General features: G+C 52.1%; 1 protein-coding gene and 1 long non-coding RNA gene across 2 annotated transcripts; one reads left to right on the forward strand and one right to left on the reverse strand.

Annotated features, from left to right (window-relative positions):
- Nucleotides 1–1,468: 1,468 nt before the first annotated feature.
- Nucleotides 1,469–8,414, reverse strand: GPR27 (G protein-coupled receptor 27). The gene has a single exon (XM_009936683.2). It carries the CDS (start codon nt 8,323–8,325, stop codon nt 7,183–7,185), a length of 1,143 nt encoding a protein of 380 aa, XP_009934985.2. The 5' UTR covers nt 8,326–8,414; the 3' UTR covers nt 1,469–7,182.
- A 380-nt stretch (nt 8,415–8,794) lies between these two features.
- LOC142362674 (uncharacterized) lies at nt 8,795–15,594 on the forward strand. The gene is made up of 3 exons (XR_012765220.1): nt 8,795–8,876; nt 9,991–10,174; nt 15,553–15,594. It is a non-coding gene; the product is annotated as an uncharacterized LOC142362674 (long non-coding RNA).
- The last annotated feature ends 1,321 nt before the right edge of the window (nt 15,595–16,915 follow it).

Genomic DNA, 16,915 nt, shown 5'->3' on the forward strand with positions numbered 1-16,915 from the left:
CCTTCACTGCATCCTGTCAAATTAGTAGAGTTTCTTTTTTTCCTCCCCAATTTCTTCTCTTATGTGGGTGAAACCTTGACAGGAAGGTCCCCCAGCCCTTCAAATTCAATGGCAAAACTTCCTGACTGCAGTGGTGTCATAACTTCACCTCCCTCCCTGCCCTGGTTTCATGAAACTTCCCAAAGCCGCTAACAAACCTTTCACACATTGCAACAGAGCCTTCAATTATCTGGATGTGGTTTACATCAGCACTTCTGCTCAGACAGATATTGCACAAACAGAGAGTAAGAAAAAGTCTGTCTGTCTGGCTGGGAGTTTTGGATCTTGGGAGAGGGGAAAACAGCGCTGAGACCTCCATCCCCACCGGCAGGTCCTGCAGAGCCCGGCTTCTGCAGCATCCTCCGTCGCCCTGCCGGGAAGCACTCTGGCGATGCTCAGCCGAAACGCGTGCCTCCTTGCTTTCACACCATGGCTCCCAGCTGTACCTCTGCCCGCGATTCTGCCGGCTCCTTGGCTCGCGTGCCCATGTTCTCCCCCTTTAGTCACACTGCAGCTTGGCTGAACATATTGCACGTTCATCCATCTTCCTCCACACCCAGATGTCTTCTGCGGCTCCGCCGGAGCTCGCTCTCTGGGGCAGCTTGGCCCCATGGGCACCCAGAGCTGGTCCCTCTGCCCCGGGACCACTGCAGCCCTGTGGCACCCAGGGGACCGTCCCCCCCTCGGCACGGCACAGTGGGGGACCTGCCGTGTAGTGTGAGTGTGCAAGGCCTAATGAGGGGAGCGGGAAAGGAAAAGGAAAGGAAAATGCCCAGCTGATTTACTCAACTATCAAGCTACTCGACTGTTTCCATCACCCTCCCGCAAGCACTCGGTGACAGATGGGGACAGATTGAGTGGTTCGATGGAGTGAGGTAATATTCCACTAAATCATTCCCCTTTCTCTCACTGTCAGAAAGCACCCAGACTTCAGCCCTTCCTCCTGAATCTTCCGGTTGTCCCTCTCTGGATTTTTTTTTTTTTTTTTTTTAATGACAAAGCCATTTTCGCTCTACTGCTAAAATTTCTGAGAGAAGCAAGCACTGGTATTTATAAGGTATGATAAAACGGGTGTTGTCAAACAGTTAGCAAAAGGAAGGAGTGAATCACTGCGAGCCAGAAAGGGTTCTGGTGCTGTTCACTGGTGTTTCTGATTTCTTTGCCACGCTGCGCGCTGGGGCTGAGCCCCGGTCCCGGCGCAGGGAGCCCAGCAGCAGGCTCCCGGGCAGGTGTGCCGTGGGCAGGCATGCAGGCTCACACCGCGCGTCTCACAGATGGAGGATCCATTTTTTCCCCGGATGATTTGTGCCAATGGTTAATCATCCTCACACAAACACAGGATTGTTGTTTTTTTTTTTTTAATGACACACCAGTAAATAACATTCAGAAACTTTCAGATGGGCTTTCTCTTCACCGGGCGGTCTCTTGATTTCTGCCTACTTTGTTGCGGCTGTGATGGCTGCCTAAAATGAACTGGGACTTCACAGCTTCCCCGTGCCCTTGCAAGACTAGCTTTGAACTTGAAAGCCTCCTACACAAAGTGCTCTGCGCTATCAACCTGGTCACGGTAGAGGTGAAAAATGTGGCACTGAAGAAAGTGGCTTTCTGATAAATACATTCACAGTAAAGCCATGCATGACTCACAAGATCAAAGACAGAGTGCAAGTACTGAGGTCATTAAACATGAATAGAAATACAGAAATGCAACAGCTTGCATTAAAGGCTTAGCTTGACTTTAAAGTTAAGTGATGAAAGCTTATGTAGTCAGCGATTGTTCACCCACGATAATGCTCTGCTCTTGCCATCAGTAGTTCTATGCTTTACAAAGGTGAGTAAGAATAATTAATCATTTTTCAGATAAAGTACCGAGGTGTGGGGCAGTTAATGACTTGTACCAAGTGTAAATCGGCTCAGAGATGCTCAGCATCATCAGCTTTAGGGAAAGTCGGAGTGCTACAGACGTCAGGTCTGTTGGAAAATCAGCTCTCGGTCGCCACTTCTACAACCGATGGATGAGTAAGGATTTACCCCGCACAAGGTCCTTCATGAATGACATGGCATCAGAGGTCACCAGCATAAAAGGAGGTTTGGGGTAAGACTTCTGTCGGCACAGCCCCAGCCCAATACGACTCTGCGTCAGCTCTTAAGAGACCATCTCCACTGATGGTCCTTCTCTGATGGCTCCATTTCTTCAAGATGTTGTATACTTTACAATATTCTGAAGCTTCAGAACAGCATAGCATGGGAGATGCTTCCCAGTTGACATCACAACTGAGTTAATTGTAGCCTGCACAGTGTTTTGAGCAATTATAAAGGAAGCTGTGCTAAAACTGAGGATTTTAGAGGACCTCTATTAGAAAACAGACCCCTGCCGTGTTTCTAATAATTTTGTTTGCAGCATAACTATCTAATACAGTTTCTGAAGTATTCTGACATGTCACAGAATCATCTAATCTGAGCCTAAGTTAACAAACATCGCATTCTGCCAATATGTGGCTGTTACTCTGCCCAGAGCCACTTCTCTCAGGGTGGTTTGTTGGCAATTCTGAGCACGTGGAGGCTCTACACAGGAGCAAGGCGACTGTGCTTAACTGTGGGGCAAATGGCAGAGGTCCAGCCAAACTCTACACGTCGTTTGCTGGGAAGGGAGGGAAAATGCCAGCTTTGCTCTCCTCCAAGCTCAGCACAACGTGTCCCAGGGCAGTCCCGCAGCATATGGCAGAGCAGCCTTCTGGAGGTGTTGCTGTATCATATCCAGGTAGAGCCCCAGGAAAGAATTGTTGCTATCAAACTAAGCCAAATTCCTGCCCTTTTCCTCAATGCTGCTGACTTCACACCATTCTGCGAGGCAGCTTTCTCTCCCCTGGTGCAGACTTGGTACTGGAAAAGCAAATGATGATAGCTTGCGGGCTGTGCATCTCCCTGCTCATCTTCCACCTCTAGCACAGCCACTCAATGAGGCCTTTGCCCAACAAGGTAATGTGGCTGGGGCCAGGTATTTCCACCTGTTTCCTAGCAAACTCTTTCCAAATCTAACAGCAGAGCTAGAAGCACCCCACAGTACTCCAAGCACTGAGTGCTGTAAACCAGAGATCGCCATAGCCTCTACTTCTTGAGATTTCAGACCAGCGTCACTTTTCAAGCTGGCCTGACACGTAAGTTTATGCCAAAAACCTCCACTGACTTCAAGATTTTGACTGGGAATGTTTGCAAGGAATGTGTTAAATACCTGGCGAATGAGTGAAGACACCAGCAGCAGTCAAGATTTTTCCAGAGCAGCTCTCCATGCAACTGCAATTCTTCACCACAGGCATGCGAAAGCGAGCGCGCGGTCACCTCGGAGCCAGCCTGTGGAGAATCTCTGGGGGAGATGACATTGGTATTTCCTGTGATACTCGGCGCTCGTCTTGCCTAGACCATGGAAAACTCTCACACGTCTGCCTGGAGGGGTATGGAGAGGACTCGACCTACGTTCTGCTCAAGCACAGCTAGGTGGGAGCGCTGGGGGAGCCCGGCTGCCCCGCAGCTCACCAGACCCGCCACGTCCTTTGCAGTTTGGTCAGCGGGTGTGGGGAGAGGGGTTCAGACCTTCTGAGTTTCTGCAAGTTGGGACTTGCGCAACGAGCTGCCACAGCTTCTCACGTGGATGCTGGAGGTGATTATTAACATCCAGCTCCCGCTGAGTCTCGGCCATTAGCACTCCTGAGCGAGACCGGCAGCACACTGGTTTTTGGAGGGGCAGCTGGGGGCACGGGGGCTCACAGCCACTCCTTGCAGGTCCCAACAGCATCAGGGATGGCTCCCTGCGCTCAGCCCATTCTCTTAGCTGTCTACTTTTGCTATCCAGATCAGGTTCTCATCCTCTCTGACACCTCTAATCTTCATCAAAGCATTTCACCTCTGTGACCCACCTTCCCCATATGCAGACTCCAGGATGCTATGAGAACATGTTAATACTGTGCTTTGGAAATGCTTTTTTTTTTTTTTCAACTTTCTTATCTTTCCTCAGAGTTTAGAAGGAATATTTATCCTCTGGTGTCTCTCCACCTCTTTCTGTTTTTTCATACTTTCTTGGTACACTCTCAGCCAGCAGGACAGGCTTGCAAAGCGGTGTTTGTTGGTGTGCCGGCACCGAGTAACGTTTCATTTTCTGCCACATGTCTGTCCTTGATATTTAGTTTCACACTTTCTGGAATTAAGCCCTATTGTACAACACCCATCTAAACCCTGAATTAAAGCTACTGGAGTTCCTTCTCTTTTGTACTAGTGGGACCAGGATCATAATCTGCCTGATATTACAAGTACCTAAAATATAAAATTAACTTCAAACAGTGCTGATTTTGCCCTCAGGGTACGCCAGAAGTCCTGAGACAGCCCTGGAAGCTACATGGAAGCAAAAGGCATGGCACACAGGTATCCTTTTTAAACTTTTTTTTGTATTCTTTTGTTGTAGCAGGGCTGGGTCTGGTTGCCACTGATGGGTGACAGCAAAGCATCCGTTCTCTTCAGTGGGCAAGAACCCATCTAGGGTGGGTACGGCTGAGATGGGGGATGCCTATGCACAGAGATAGGTGTTCAATACAGCAGCGTGGCTTGATAAGCTGTTTAAGTCTAAATAAAACCATCAGGTCACCCAAAGGTGATTTTTTTTCATCCCCCGCATATACCATTGAGTATGCAACTTGTGCTTCATTTTTCTAGAAGTGAAAAATCTGATCCTTTCAAGTTTTAAGGGGGTTTTAAAATAACTATTCTCCCATCTTTGTGGTTTAAATAGAATCATAACCATACTACTTATAGCCTGGAAGAGAGACAGGATGCCAAAATATCAGGCATTTTTAATAGAGTAAGAAAACATTGGCTTGGGTACCAGCAGGATTAGGAAAAAGAAGGCAAGATTTCTGCTGGAGATCACAGTTCTAGACCCCTACATAGGAAGCTTCTTACGTTTTAACGAAATATGATTCTGCAAAAGTTGGAACCCCACTGAAAAGACCTAAAACAGGCATGTAAGGTATATGTGGAGTGCAGCTCCCAGTAACAGCACTGATGCCTTGCCCCTGAGCCTTTGTAGCACAACTCTAGATTCACTTAGATTCACTCAGCTATGACCTGATATTTCAGGGTGAAAATGTAATTAGCACTGATAACCAACTTCTGCTGTGATCTGAAGTTCTCAGCTGCTTTCCTTCTGTACCCAGATACATTTCCAAACAGCTTTGGAAATGATCACGAAGTCTCACTTTTTTTTGAGGATGCCCCATCAACAGCCATATTTCTGTTGATGGGGCATCAACAGCCCTGGCAGCATCAGTACAGCTCAGGCGCCCTCCTACCTACCTTCTCTGCAGCTACACCGAAAGCTCAAATCACGAACTTCTTACGCACTTCAAAACATGTCTCCTCTGTGGTGTTCAAATCCGAGTTTGGGGTGGAAAACAAGACATAAAACCAAACCAGAAGCCCCACCTCATTTCATTCCCTGGCTAAGTCTGAGGCTGCCACCTTACCCTCTTCTGATCTGTCACGCATGTTTCTCCTCTGCTCACTTCATTTGGGACAACTGTTTCTCAGTTGATGTCTGACAACTTTGGCCTACTCTCTGCAGAAACGCTCTTAGCACAGACGCAGATTTCTTCATGGAAACTGAGCTTATCTCTGTCATTTTGTGCGCAACTTGTTCCAGCACCACGATGATCAATGTTGGTTAAATGTTAGGTGATACATCAGAAAGCAAGCATGACAGGCACGGCTAAAAAAGTTGTGTCAGGATCCTGCTATCCAGCCGCCAGTTAAAACACTTTCAGAGAAGCTTCTGTAGAACAATAAAACGGGTTAAAATGCCAGACTTAATAAATGTAAATTACCCATTCAGAACATAGTTTACAAATTAGTGCAGTATTAACCAAACCACCACGTTAAAAAAAATGCTTTGCCGACTAAAATTATCGATCCACAGTTATCCACTCTTGTCTATCATTAACAGCGGAGCGATTAGTTAAAACAGAAATTTGTTTTCAGTAGACACAAAGAGTTGTGCTGTTTAAACCTGTTGCCCGTCATGAACTTAAGCCTTCTTAAAAATAGCTTCAGTCACTTTTATTGGTATAAACACCTAAATTGAGATCTAACAGCAAGTCAGGATTGTGCTTGTCCATAATAACCTCAGCTGCAAAATCTGCTCAGACACAAGACATACAACCTTCCACATACACAAGTTATTTGTCAGCAAAGCAGAATGCTGCCATTCTGAAACAATTACATACAGTAAAGGTTTTCAATATTTTATTAAAGAAAACAGTCAAAATGTACAAGTATTACCCAGGTTTGTAGATAACTTCCTATAAAGGCTGTAAAATATGAATTTCAATCTAGGTTTTAAAAACTGCTATAGTTGATTATTTTTAAAGTTGGTAGTTTAAAATCACATTTCACAAATAGTTCGGAAATATTACCAAATGAATAGTGCAACAAGAAAATTGAAATTAGTTCTACACTGTTTGCACGTCAAGCAAAAGTTAAGTAACTGCTTCAAAGACTCAAACCATTTGAGAATGAATGAACCCAACAGCTCCCACCAAAAACTGACTTCTGACCACATCAGGAACGCCGCCTTCTTGTCCTTCACTTAAAATCAAATAATAATAAAACAATACCTCTTGAGGTCATCAAAAATAACTTTAGTATAAAATTGTCTTGGCCCTTATCAAATATTACATGAGTAAAATTGTTAAGCCTTTATCAAAACAGACAGGAATAGGAAAACAAAAAAAAAAATGTCATGGCCTTAATCCGTACCTGTTGGAAACATGTCTAGAAACGTTAGAAGCAAGACCAGAAACTCGGAGCCCTGTTTTGTTTTTTAAAAAACACACAATCACAAAGAAAAACAGCTTCTTACTGCCTAGGGTTTGGGGGTGTTCTGCTCAAGTATCTGTTCCCATAGACAGCAACCTTCTCTGTTCTGAAGAGAGCATATGCAAAATATAGAAAAATAAATAAAGTAGCTTCTTACAGCCTAAGGTTTGGGTGCTGGGTGGTGGTTTAATACGTCCCCCACTGGTCATGCTCTCTTGAGATCGTACGCAGAAACATGGAAAATGATATCCATCTTTCTTTTTTTTCAGAAAGAGAAAAGCCCCCCTACATCCCAAAGCTCTTGAGATCGCAAAGGATGGTGCCCTGGGTGCTCTGGATGCTTTGGCAGCACGGGAAGTGGGCTCGGAGACAGACCCTGAGCTCCTTGTTGAAGATGAAGCAGAGGATGGGGTTGACCCCTGCCTGGGCAAACGTCATCCAGACGGAGGTGGTCAGGTAGACCTGGGGGATGGAGCTGGCCTTAATGAAGACCCGCAAGTAGCAGGCCACGATGTAGGGGGACCAGAGGAGCAGGAAGAGCAAGGTGATCATGTAGAACATCTTGCAGAGCCTTTTCTCCATCTTGAACTCCTCCAGCACCAGCAGTCTCTTGATCTGGCTGTGGGTGGCCTGCCTTATGCCCACGAGGGTGGGTGGCGTGGGCCCCCTGCCAAAGCCAGCCGTCCAGTTCGCAGCCGCTTGGCCGGTGGCTCCCGGCCCGTGGAAGGTCCAGTTCTGGCTGATGGCCGGTACCAGCTGGGCCGGCTTCATCTTGCGGTGGCCATGGATGAAGAAGAGCAGCTTGATGTAGACCAGGTGGGTGGCGGCGATGACGGCCGCCAGCATGAGCATGAAGCCCAGCGTGTCGTTGGCCTTGACGTAGCGGTGCTCGAAGATGCACTGCTCCTCCTCCCGGATGAACTTGTAGGTGCCCACGTCGAAGACGGGAGGGAAGGCCATGGCCATGGAGAGGGTCCACACCATGCACACCACCGCCAGGCAGGTCCAGCCCGTCATGCGCTTGGCGTAGAAGCGGTGGTGGGCGATGGCCATGTAGCGCGTGACCCCCACGCAGAAGAGCAGGAAGGCGGCGTGGAAGCAGAAGAGCACGGCCAGGAAGGCCAGCACCTTGCAGCTGAGCGGCCCGTGGGGCCAGGCGGCCCCGCTGCGCACCGACAGCATGACGAAGGGGAAGCAGGCCAGCGAGCGGAGCCCGTCGGCCAGGCAGAGGTCCAGCAGCAGGTAGTACGGGGCGCGGTGCAGGTGCCGGTCCTTGAGGATCAGCCAGGCGAAGAGCACGTTGCCGGCCAGGCTGACGCAGAGGATCAAGCCCAGCGTGGCCAGCTTCAGCCCGGAGGCGCTCAGCAGGCCGCCGGCGCTGGGCAGGTGCGGGCTGCTGCTGCTCCCCAGCTCGCTGCTGTTCGCCATCGGGTCCTTCCTCCTCCTCCTCCTCCTCGGCAGGGCCGGGGGCTCAGCGCCGCGGCAGCGCGCCGGGGCCGAGGGCCGCGCCGCCCGGCTGCCCCCTGCCCACCGCCCGCCCGCCGCCCCGGCGCCGAGGGGCGCAGCCGCCGCGGGCCATGCGGGCCCCCCCCGCCGCGCTACGGCCGCGCCCGCCGCCGCCGCCGCCCCGCCATGGGGACGGGGGATGCGCTGGGGCGCGGAGCCGCCGCCGCCGCCACCCCCCCCTCCCCGGCCCTTACCGCCGGCGAGCTGCTCCGAGGGGCCGGCCGAGCCTGCGCACGGCGGCGGCGGCTCTGCCCAGCGCCCGCCGAGGACAATGGGGTAAATCCCCCTCCCTCCGCCTTCCCTTCCTCCTCCTCCTCCTCCTCCTCCTCCTCCTCCTCCCCTCCGCCCGGCCTCCGCCCCCCGCGCAGCCCGGCCCCTGCGCAGCGCGGGGCGGAGCCACCCGCGCAGCGGCGCGGAGCGGCGGGGGGGTTCGGCCGCCGCCGCGGAGCCCGGCGGGGGATCCGCCGGCCCCGGTCCGCCTCCCGCCGCGGGGGGGTGCGGAGAGCGGGGTCGGAGGCAGCGGGGTGAGCGCGGGCACCCCTGCGGGGCTGGGGTGCGGTGGGGTGGGGTTAGGCTCGGGGCGGACCTGCTGGAGAGCAGCTCTGCGGAGAGGGACCTGGGTGTCCCGGGGGACGACAGGGTGACCATGAGCCAGCAGCGTGCCCTGGCTGCCAAGAAGGCCGGTGGGATCCTGGGGTGCATTCAGAGGAGTGTGGCCAGCAGGTCGAGGGAGGTTCTCCTTCCCCTCTGCTCTGCCCTGGTGAGGCCCCATCTGCAGTGCTGTGTCCAGTTCTGGGCTCCCCAGTTCAAGATGAGGAGCTACTGGAGAGAGTCCAGCGCAGGGCTACGAGGATGATGAGGGGACTGGAGCATCTCTCCTACGAGGAGAGGCTGAGGGAGCTGGGCTTGTTCAGCCTGGAGAAGAGAAGGCTGAGAGGGGACCTTAGAAAAGCCTCTAAATATCTGCAGGGTGGGTGTCAGGAGGATGGGGCCAGACTCTTTCCAGTGGTGCCCAGCGACAGGGCAAGGGGCAACGGGCACAAACTGAAGCAGAGGAAGTTCCAGCTGAACCCGAGGAAGAACTTCTTCCCTCTGAGGGTGATGGAGCCCTGGCCCAGGCTGCCCAGGGAGGCTGTGGAGTCTCCTTCTCTGGAGATATTCCAGACCCGCCTGGACAAGGTCCTGTGCAGCCTGCTCTGGGTGACCCTGCTTCAGCAGGGGGTTGGACTGGATGACCCACAGAGATCCCTTCCAACCCCAACCATTCTGCGATTCTGTGGTTCTGTGGGTGGAATGGGGTGTCCGGCCCCTGCTGCCATCCCGCTGCGGCGTGACCCCAGAGAGCCCCCGCATCCCCTTCCGGAGGCGGAGGGCTGAAGCCGTTCATACCGTACGGAGCTGATACACGCGTGTGTGCGTGACACAGGTGTGTATGTGCCCATATACACACATCTCGATATCTACCACATATATGTGTCCACCCAAGGTAGCCGCACCTGAGTGATACGCCTGTGTCACGTTCACCGGCGTGCTTTCGCTAGGTTTAGCCGTACTAAATCGCCCTTTCCTCTCTCTTTCTGCACGCAGGGGAGGCCAGTCCCGCAGTGCCTGTTGCAGCGGGGCATCCGGGCGCGCAGTCCCTCGCTGGGCAGGGAGGTTTGCAGCAAGCTGACGTGGTGAACATCGAGGGAAGGCTGCCTCTGCAAGCCAGGAGCCTGAGATCTGGGGTCTGACGTGGGGTTCCGAAGAAGACAGAAGGGGAGGGGAGATGGTGAGATGTCCCTAACCCACACAGATGCTTTCGATGTTCCCGCCTTGCGCAGGGGCTTCCCCGCTCCCGGGCTCGGTTACACAGGGCCCGTGGAGCTGGGCAGGTTCCCGTGAGCTGGGTAAAACACCTTTGGCCTAACGAGTGCAGAGCTTCTGCTGATGGGTCCGTGCTGTTGGTGCGGGTTTGTGACGGGCAGTTTAATTCATGTGGGCCAGTGAGATGCGGATCCTTGTCCTCTCTCTCCCACTTTGCCATCCTCGTGTGTGCAGGGCAAGGCCTCTCTGTGTGCCTTGTAAGCCAAGCACGACCGCGCGGCCCTGGGCTCGCTGGAGATGCTAATGCAATTATCACAATATTACTGAGTTTCCTTCATGGCCTCTTGTGAAGGACACGTCTGAAATCCTTTTTAAGCATTCTATTAAAAGCTGTCAGTAAATCCCGCGTTATTCCAGAAATGACAGCAATTAAATCATCTACATCAGCCCGAAAAGCTGGTGTCGGTGGAGCAGCTTTCGAGCAGATCTTTCTGGCTGGTTTCAGAAAGTCTCGTTGCATCTGGTGGGGGCCAGGCACCGACCTCGACCGTGCCGCCAGACGTCCAGAGCAGCTCTGCTCAGGTCTTGGCATTTAAACAGTGGCGAAACCAAACCCAGACTTTGGCCCAAAGATGTGTTGAGTGCGATCTGTATCGCACGCAGGACTTTATTTGTTCGTGGATCTGGTTTGTATCTCTTATTTATTGCTAGCGTTAGGAGAGCAAAGAAATCCAGAGGGGGGGTGAAAAAAACAAAAGAGAGGCAGATAATTGAGGCTGCTTTTTGCTTCCTACCAGTACGTCTGAGCTGTTTTCAGTTGTTAGGTTTCTCGTTTGCACCGAAGCTTCACTGTGACAGGGAATTGCCCACGGGTTGTTCAGTGCGTTGTGCAATTTTCGAGGCGTTTCTCACATTTGCGCGGTGACTTCGGCAGCCCCGGCACCAGCGTCGGGTCCGGAGGAGCCGGGGACACCATGTACCTCGCTTGTCCCCAGGGTGACACGGGACCGCGTTAACGGGCTCTCCCACGCAGGGTGCCAGCAGCCAAAGCGCTTTGCCAAGCACGAGCACGGGGATCGGTTGTCCTTGGGGGCACGTGGCTTTTCGGAGGAGACCTTATGGCCCGTGTTGGCTCTGTGGTCTGTGCCATCAAGTGAGCAAAAGGGAATAGCACACCTGCTTCCCTCCTCCGCGCCCGTGGGCAGGGTTTCTCCTCTCCCTGAACGCTCGCCAGCGCAGCTGAGCTGGCTCAGGAGCCGCCATAATTCACTGCTATCGTGCCAGGCCAGCAGCGAATTGGTAGCTCATCTTTCTCCCACCTGTGGCGAGGGGAGAGCCAGCGGGGAATGGTGCTTCATCCCTCTTCCCAGGCCTGCTCCCCCGATGGGGCTGCTAGATAGTGCTGTAGGCAGTGTGAGCCAGGAATTTGGGGTCACCTTCCTTGTGGGGCTGGCTGAAAGGCGTGAAGCTAAAGGGACCAGGAAAATAAGGGGCAGATGGGGGGTTAAGAGGCTTCATACCAGCAGGCTCCTCGCCTCCTGACGAGGCTGACGTGGGGTTAGACCCGCCAGGATGACTCTGCCTGTTAGTTACAGCCCAGCCCTTGTTCTCATCTCCCTGCCTGCCCCAGCCGGGTGCCTGCACAGGCAGGGTGTGCCTGCACCTCGGGGTGCTTCTCCTCCGCTTTGCAACCAGACCCATCAGGTTCAACCAAGTTCCTCGCCCAGGCTCGGTCTCAGTGTGGACATTAGGACAGTACCGCATTTGCAATATTTGACTGAAAAATGAGAAATAGGGTATTAAGTAACCTCTCTGGTGCTGCGGAGCTGCTCGAGGAGCTCTTCCAGCCCGTGGGGACTGCGATGCCTGGGGAGGTGTCCACCATGAAGAGGCAAAAGGAGCAGCAGGGACTGCCCTGACATCCCCACAGCAAAGCCGTCACATTTTGTGCTGCTCAGCTCTGCGGCGTGCTGCCGGGCGTCCAGCCCCGGCCAAGCAGGAGCACCTTTGGGCACGGGTGTACCCCTGGGCACGGCACGGCACTGGAATACCAGGGTCCTACCTCTAGTGCCAAGGCAGGGGCCGAAAACACTGGCTGGGTGTTGATTTGGGCACGGCCAGACAAAAGCCAGATCGACTGCAGCAGTCGTGGGGAACAGGTAATTTCCAGAGATGTAATGAGTGTGTTAAGCTATTTCCCTTTCTCACTTCAATCACTTTCACAAAATGAGTTTAATGAAGAGCTATTCTCTGCTTACAGAATGGTGCTGCACAAGCTAGATGGGTTCCTCTGACCTTTCAATGTGCTTTACTTGAATGGCTGCCTCTTCATGTTCTCTGCTCGCTGCCTCGCACGGGTGAGGCGGCTGAAATGCCGACTCTTACAGCAAATACTGTGGCGTGTCGCCTTCTTTCCACCACTCGCTGGTGTTCTTCCCAACGCCACAGCTATTTATTGTTGGTGGTGTTATTTGTGTTCTTCTGTCTGGGAGCTCTGCAGAACGTTTCTGGGAGGAGAAGTGTCCTGTATCCTTGGTACTGCTGTAGTAGAAATCAGTGTTGTTCCTGGTGTGACATAAGGGAAGGAGTAGGGATGGCTGGACGTGCCTGAAGGACAAACCCAGAGCCCCTCCATGGCAGAGATGCCATCGGGAGACAGGACAGGTGAGAGCAGTCAGCCAAAACGATTTTGCCGTCACAGATAATTCAGGCAAGGAAAAGTTTTCAGGCTTAGCAACCAAGGAGATGCAAAGGTCAGTCTGGAGCAGAAAGGGATGACAGAGGCTTGAGTTGGATGCTGGCAGAAGAAAGATTTGGATCCTCCTTTCCAGTTTCCCGTAATTCCCAGACAGCTCTCCGGATGACGTTCATTATTTGTGTTATCTTTGCACCTAACGGAGTGAGTCAGGGACCAGGGTGCTACATAAGCAAAACAAAAAGCTGTCCCTTTTCCAAGGGAACTTAAAATCCGACCGTGAGATGGGAAGAGAGCTGATATGAACCTTAGAGAAGGGGGGAGGACGAGCGAACAGCGAGGCTGCGTCCTGGCGAATGGCGTCGGCGTAACCGTGGCCATCACTCATCCCGGCAAAGGGAGGAGAGAGTGCAGGGGATAATGAGGTAGGCTTGTGGGTGTTTGCAAGGCTCATGATAATACTTTGTGACAACGGCAGAGCAGAAGATGACACATTAAGGTAATGTTTGGGCACCGGCTAACGTGAAAACAGTGTGAGAAGTTTGAAGTCTGCAGAATTTACTGTGCTACCCAAAATAACCTCCCTGCACAGGAGTCGTGCTTGCCCTACCCGTGGTAGGTGCCAGGTAAATGAGGACAGATTTAAACCAACGCTGGAGAACCCCCCCCCCACCTCTGGTCCAGACGCCGGGTCGGGGATGGGGCGCTGGGGGCTGCCGTCCGGCTGGGAAGAGCGCGGGCAAGCAGAGGCCGGATCTGTGCTCGGCAGAACACTGAGGGAGCATTTTGGACGTGGTTTTGTTCGCAGAAGTGTTAGCAGGGTCGTGTGAGAGGTGCAGGTGGCACCGAAGCGGGTGAGAGTGCTAATGGCACTGCTGAGTCCCGATTTACTGGATGGCAGCGGAGGATGTGCAGGCGAACAGTCACATAGCTGCAGCTATCTGGCAGGGAGGCATCTGACAGCTAGCTATCACATATTTCAAGGGCTTGTTCCTAGCTGTTTAATACTTCATATGCTCTCTTGGGGAGGGAGGAGAGAAGAACGGAGGAGTATATTTGGCACAGCAGGGAAGTGGACTCGGGTCTTTTCCATCCCTTAGTGCTGTGCTGTTGCGGAGGGAGAGAAAGCCTCCTTCCACAGCGGTACTAATCCTCCTCCACAGCGAGCTGAACGTTTTGAACTTGAACAACTCCTCTCATTTTTTCCCCCCCATGTGATTGTGAGTCAGGCTGAGCCTCTCTATTCTTCTCCATAATTGAGTAGGAGATTATTTTGACTGGAAATAACCAGACACAGGTATCATGGCTGTGAATGCCTCCGTGCATGCCACTTGCTAAAAGTTCTGTAGCCTTCTGCAAAGGGAGCTGGTCTTTAAAGACTCTGCTCAATGGAGAGGGAAGAAAAGCTGAGGGGAAGAATAGCTCCTTCCCTCTCGCTTCTGTCGCTGGCTCTGCTAAACTTAACCCACTGAATTGTTGGTGACACGCTGTTCTTCAGAAGCAGCTCTATTGTGGAAGAGCTCCCCTGTGACACGCGGAATAGCCGCAGCGAGACGGGCAATATCCCTGACATGACGGCTTTCTGCAGGAGCTTGTAGCTGCGATTCCTGTCCCACGGACATGCTGAGAAAGTCAGGAAAAGCCGTTCCCCAAAAATCTCGAAGGGAACCTCCCCAGGCACAGGTTTTGCTGGCCCATCTCCTCCTCTCTGGGCAGATCTCTCTGCGGGGATGTGGCCCAGCTGTTTGGGTTGCATTCCCACCCCCCGGCCCTGGAGCAGTGCAGGGTGAGGGAGAAGTGGCTGCGGCGTGGGGCCGTGTCGGGCCGCGTGGCGTGGGTGATGCTGCGGGACACCGTGCCCTGCCGGTGCCGCCTCTCGGGGGGTACTGGGGGGCGGGTGCTCCCCATCCTCAGGGCTGAGTTTTAGCTACATGCTCTCCCGCTAGCAAAGCCAGATACTAAGGAGCATTTCACAAGACCAGGCATTCTCTAGGCTATGTGTAAGTGGGATTGCTTCGGGCTATTGAACCAGCATGCTGCGGACTAGCCAACCCCAGAAGTTTTATCTGTGCTCTAGCAACCTCAGGCCACTGCAGTTCTGCTTGTGCATCTCGTGTCTCAGCTGCTTACTGAGGAGCTAATGAGCTTTTGGAGATACATGGGTGCTATAAACTCCTTAGGCTGGAGATAAGCAGCTTAATGTCTTTAGGAGTGCTGCCAGCCCTTGGCTCTGCTGCTGTGGTGCTTCTCAGGCCCCGAATTACTCTTCGTTAGCAGGAAGGGTTGTAACATCTTGCAGTAAATAAGTGTATTCCTATTTATATGCGTACGTACATGCATGCACTGCAGCCATCTCGAAGGGCTGAGGTAACACCTGGCAGCAGGACAAACAGGCGACCACAGCCTTTACACAGTGTTGTCAAGTCTCCCTGCACGACTGACTTCAGCCCTGGCGGAGTGCCTTCCCGGCCCAGGGGCTGTGCCGTCTCGTCGGTACGGGATGAATTCACCACCCTCGTCACGGTGCGATGGCCTTTGGCACCCAACAGCAAATTCGCCGCAGGCAGCATGGGCGGCTTCAGAACAAAAGGTGGCTGGTTTGATTATAGAGCGACTTATTTCCATTGCTTCCCTTGCTCTGCTTTCAGATAGTCCTGCTATGAACGCCTGTCTAGAAAATTCACTGGGGAAAACCAAAAAAAGGTAATGTACAACTGAAAGTTCATTTCCAAAGTCACTGTGAAAGCAGGTTTTTACTTCCTTAGTGTGAACTTAGCCCTTGCTGTTCTCTGCTCGCTGTCTACGCTGTCTGCCATCGAAAGCGATCCTGGTGCAGCTGGTCAGCAGGCTGCGGTTGCTGCTCTCACGAAATGCTAGAGAGAGCCTTCACATAAAATCTGCTAGTCGAAGCATCTTCACCTTTGTTGGGTATTTTACTTTTTCCTCCCCTGTTACATGTTACCCAGGTATAAATTAGCCCAACAGCACTCTTTCAGGTGTAACTAGGAACATGATTTGGTATGCAACTCTCAAATTTTTGTTCAGTTGCTGTCCTTGGAGCAGTTTTGGAATGAATCTGGTCATCAGGGAGAGTTATTTGAGGTGCTGGAGGTACCTTCTGATGCCATCGTTTGACTTGAGCAAATGAAATCTGAAAGCTGATTTCTCTGCTGCTATATTGTCCTTATATGTTACCTTTTCTGTTGGTTTATACCTGTGCACAGCTGAGACTGGAGCCAGAAATACTCTTTCTCATTTTGGCACTCTGTGCAAATGGATGTCCCCTCCTCGCCACGGGCTCCTTCCCCTCTTGGCAGCTGGTTGAAATGAAAGGACGAGCGGTGCAAAAACCTCCTGTGTGACTGAAGCTGTGAGATTTAACAATATCACAGAGTCCGCGAACACTAGCTGAATGCTAAATTCTTTGTTAAAGGGGTGTTGTCTGTTTGGATAAAGCCCTTGCCAGGGGCTTGGGGCGGGATGATAATCCAGCAGCCTGTTCCCGTGACCGAGAGCAGCGGCTGGGAGGTCAGCCCAAGGCTCTCCACCACCGCCGCCAAAGCGGTACAGAGAGTTCAGCGTTACGTCTGGAATTCAAATCAGGCCGTCACCGGCTTCATGTTCAAGGGCTGAAAGTCACAAACTAACCCTTCAGTATTCAAATTACTTCTTCAAGAAAGGCGTTCTCTCGTCATTTAATTGTGAACTGTAGAAATGGCACATAAAAAGGTTTTGCAGTTTAAAAGTGTTCGTGGGTCTCAACCAACTTTGTGGGCTAAGTAAAGCATGAGGAACATTTTTTTACCATACTAACCTATCCACCGAGCTTTTAAGGCAGGCTGATGAAAAGGAATCTATTATTTTAATAGTGCTTTCTCTCTGGGAAAAGGTCTTGCTAACTTACTGAAGCAGGGCTTGAAATAACAGATAAAAACCATCAGGAAAGCAGTGATGTATTTTGGAGCTGAGTGAAAATTGTGACCAGAATCTGAGCCTACCCAAACCCTGAGT

The sequence above is a fragment of the Opisthocomus hoazin genome, chromosome 11, assembly GCF_030867145.1.
Source record: "Opisthocomus hoazin isolate bOpiHoa1 chromosome 11, bOpiHoa1.hap1, whole genome shotgun sequence".
NCBI lineage: Eukaryota > Metazoa > Chordata > Aves > Opisthocomiformes > Opisthocomidae > Opisthocomus > Opisthocomus hoazin.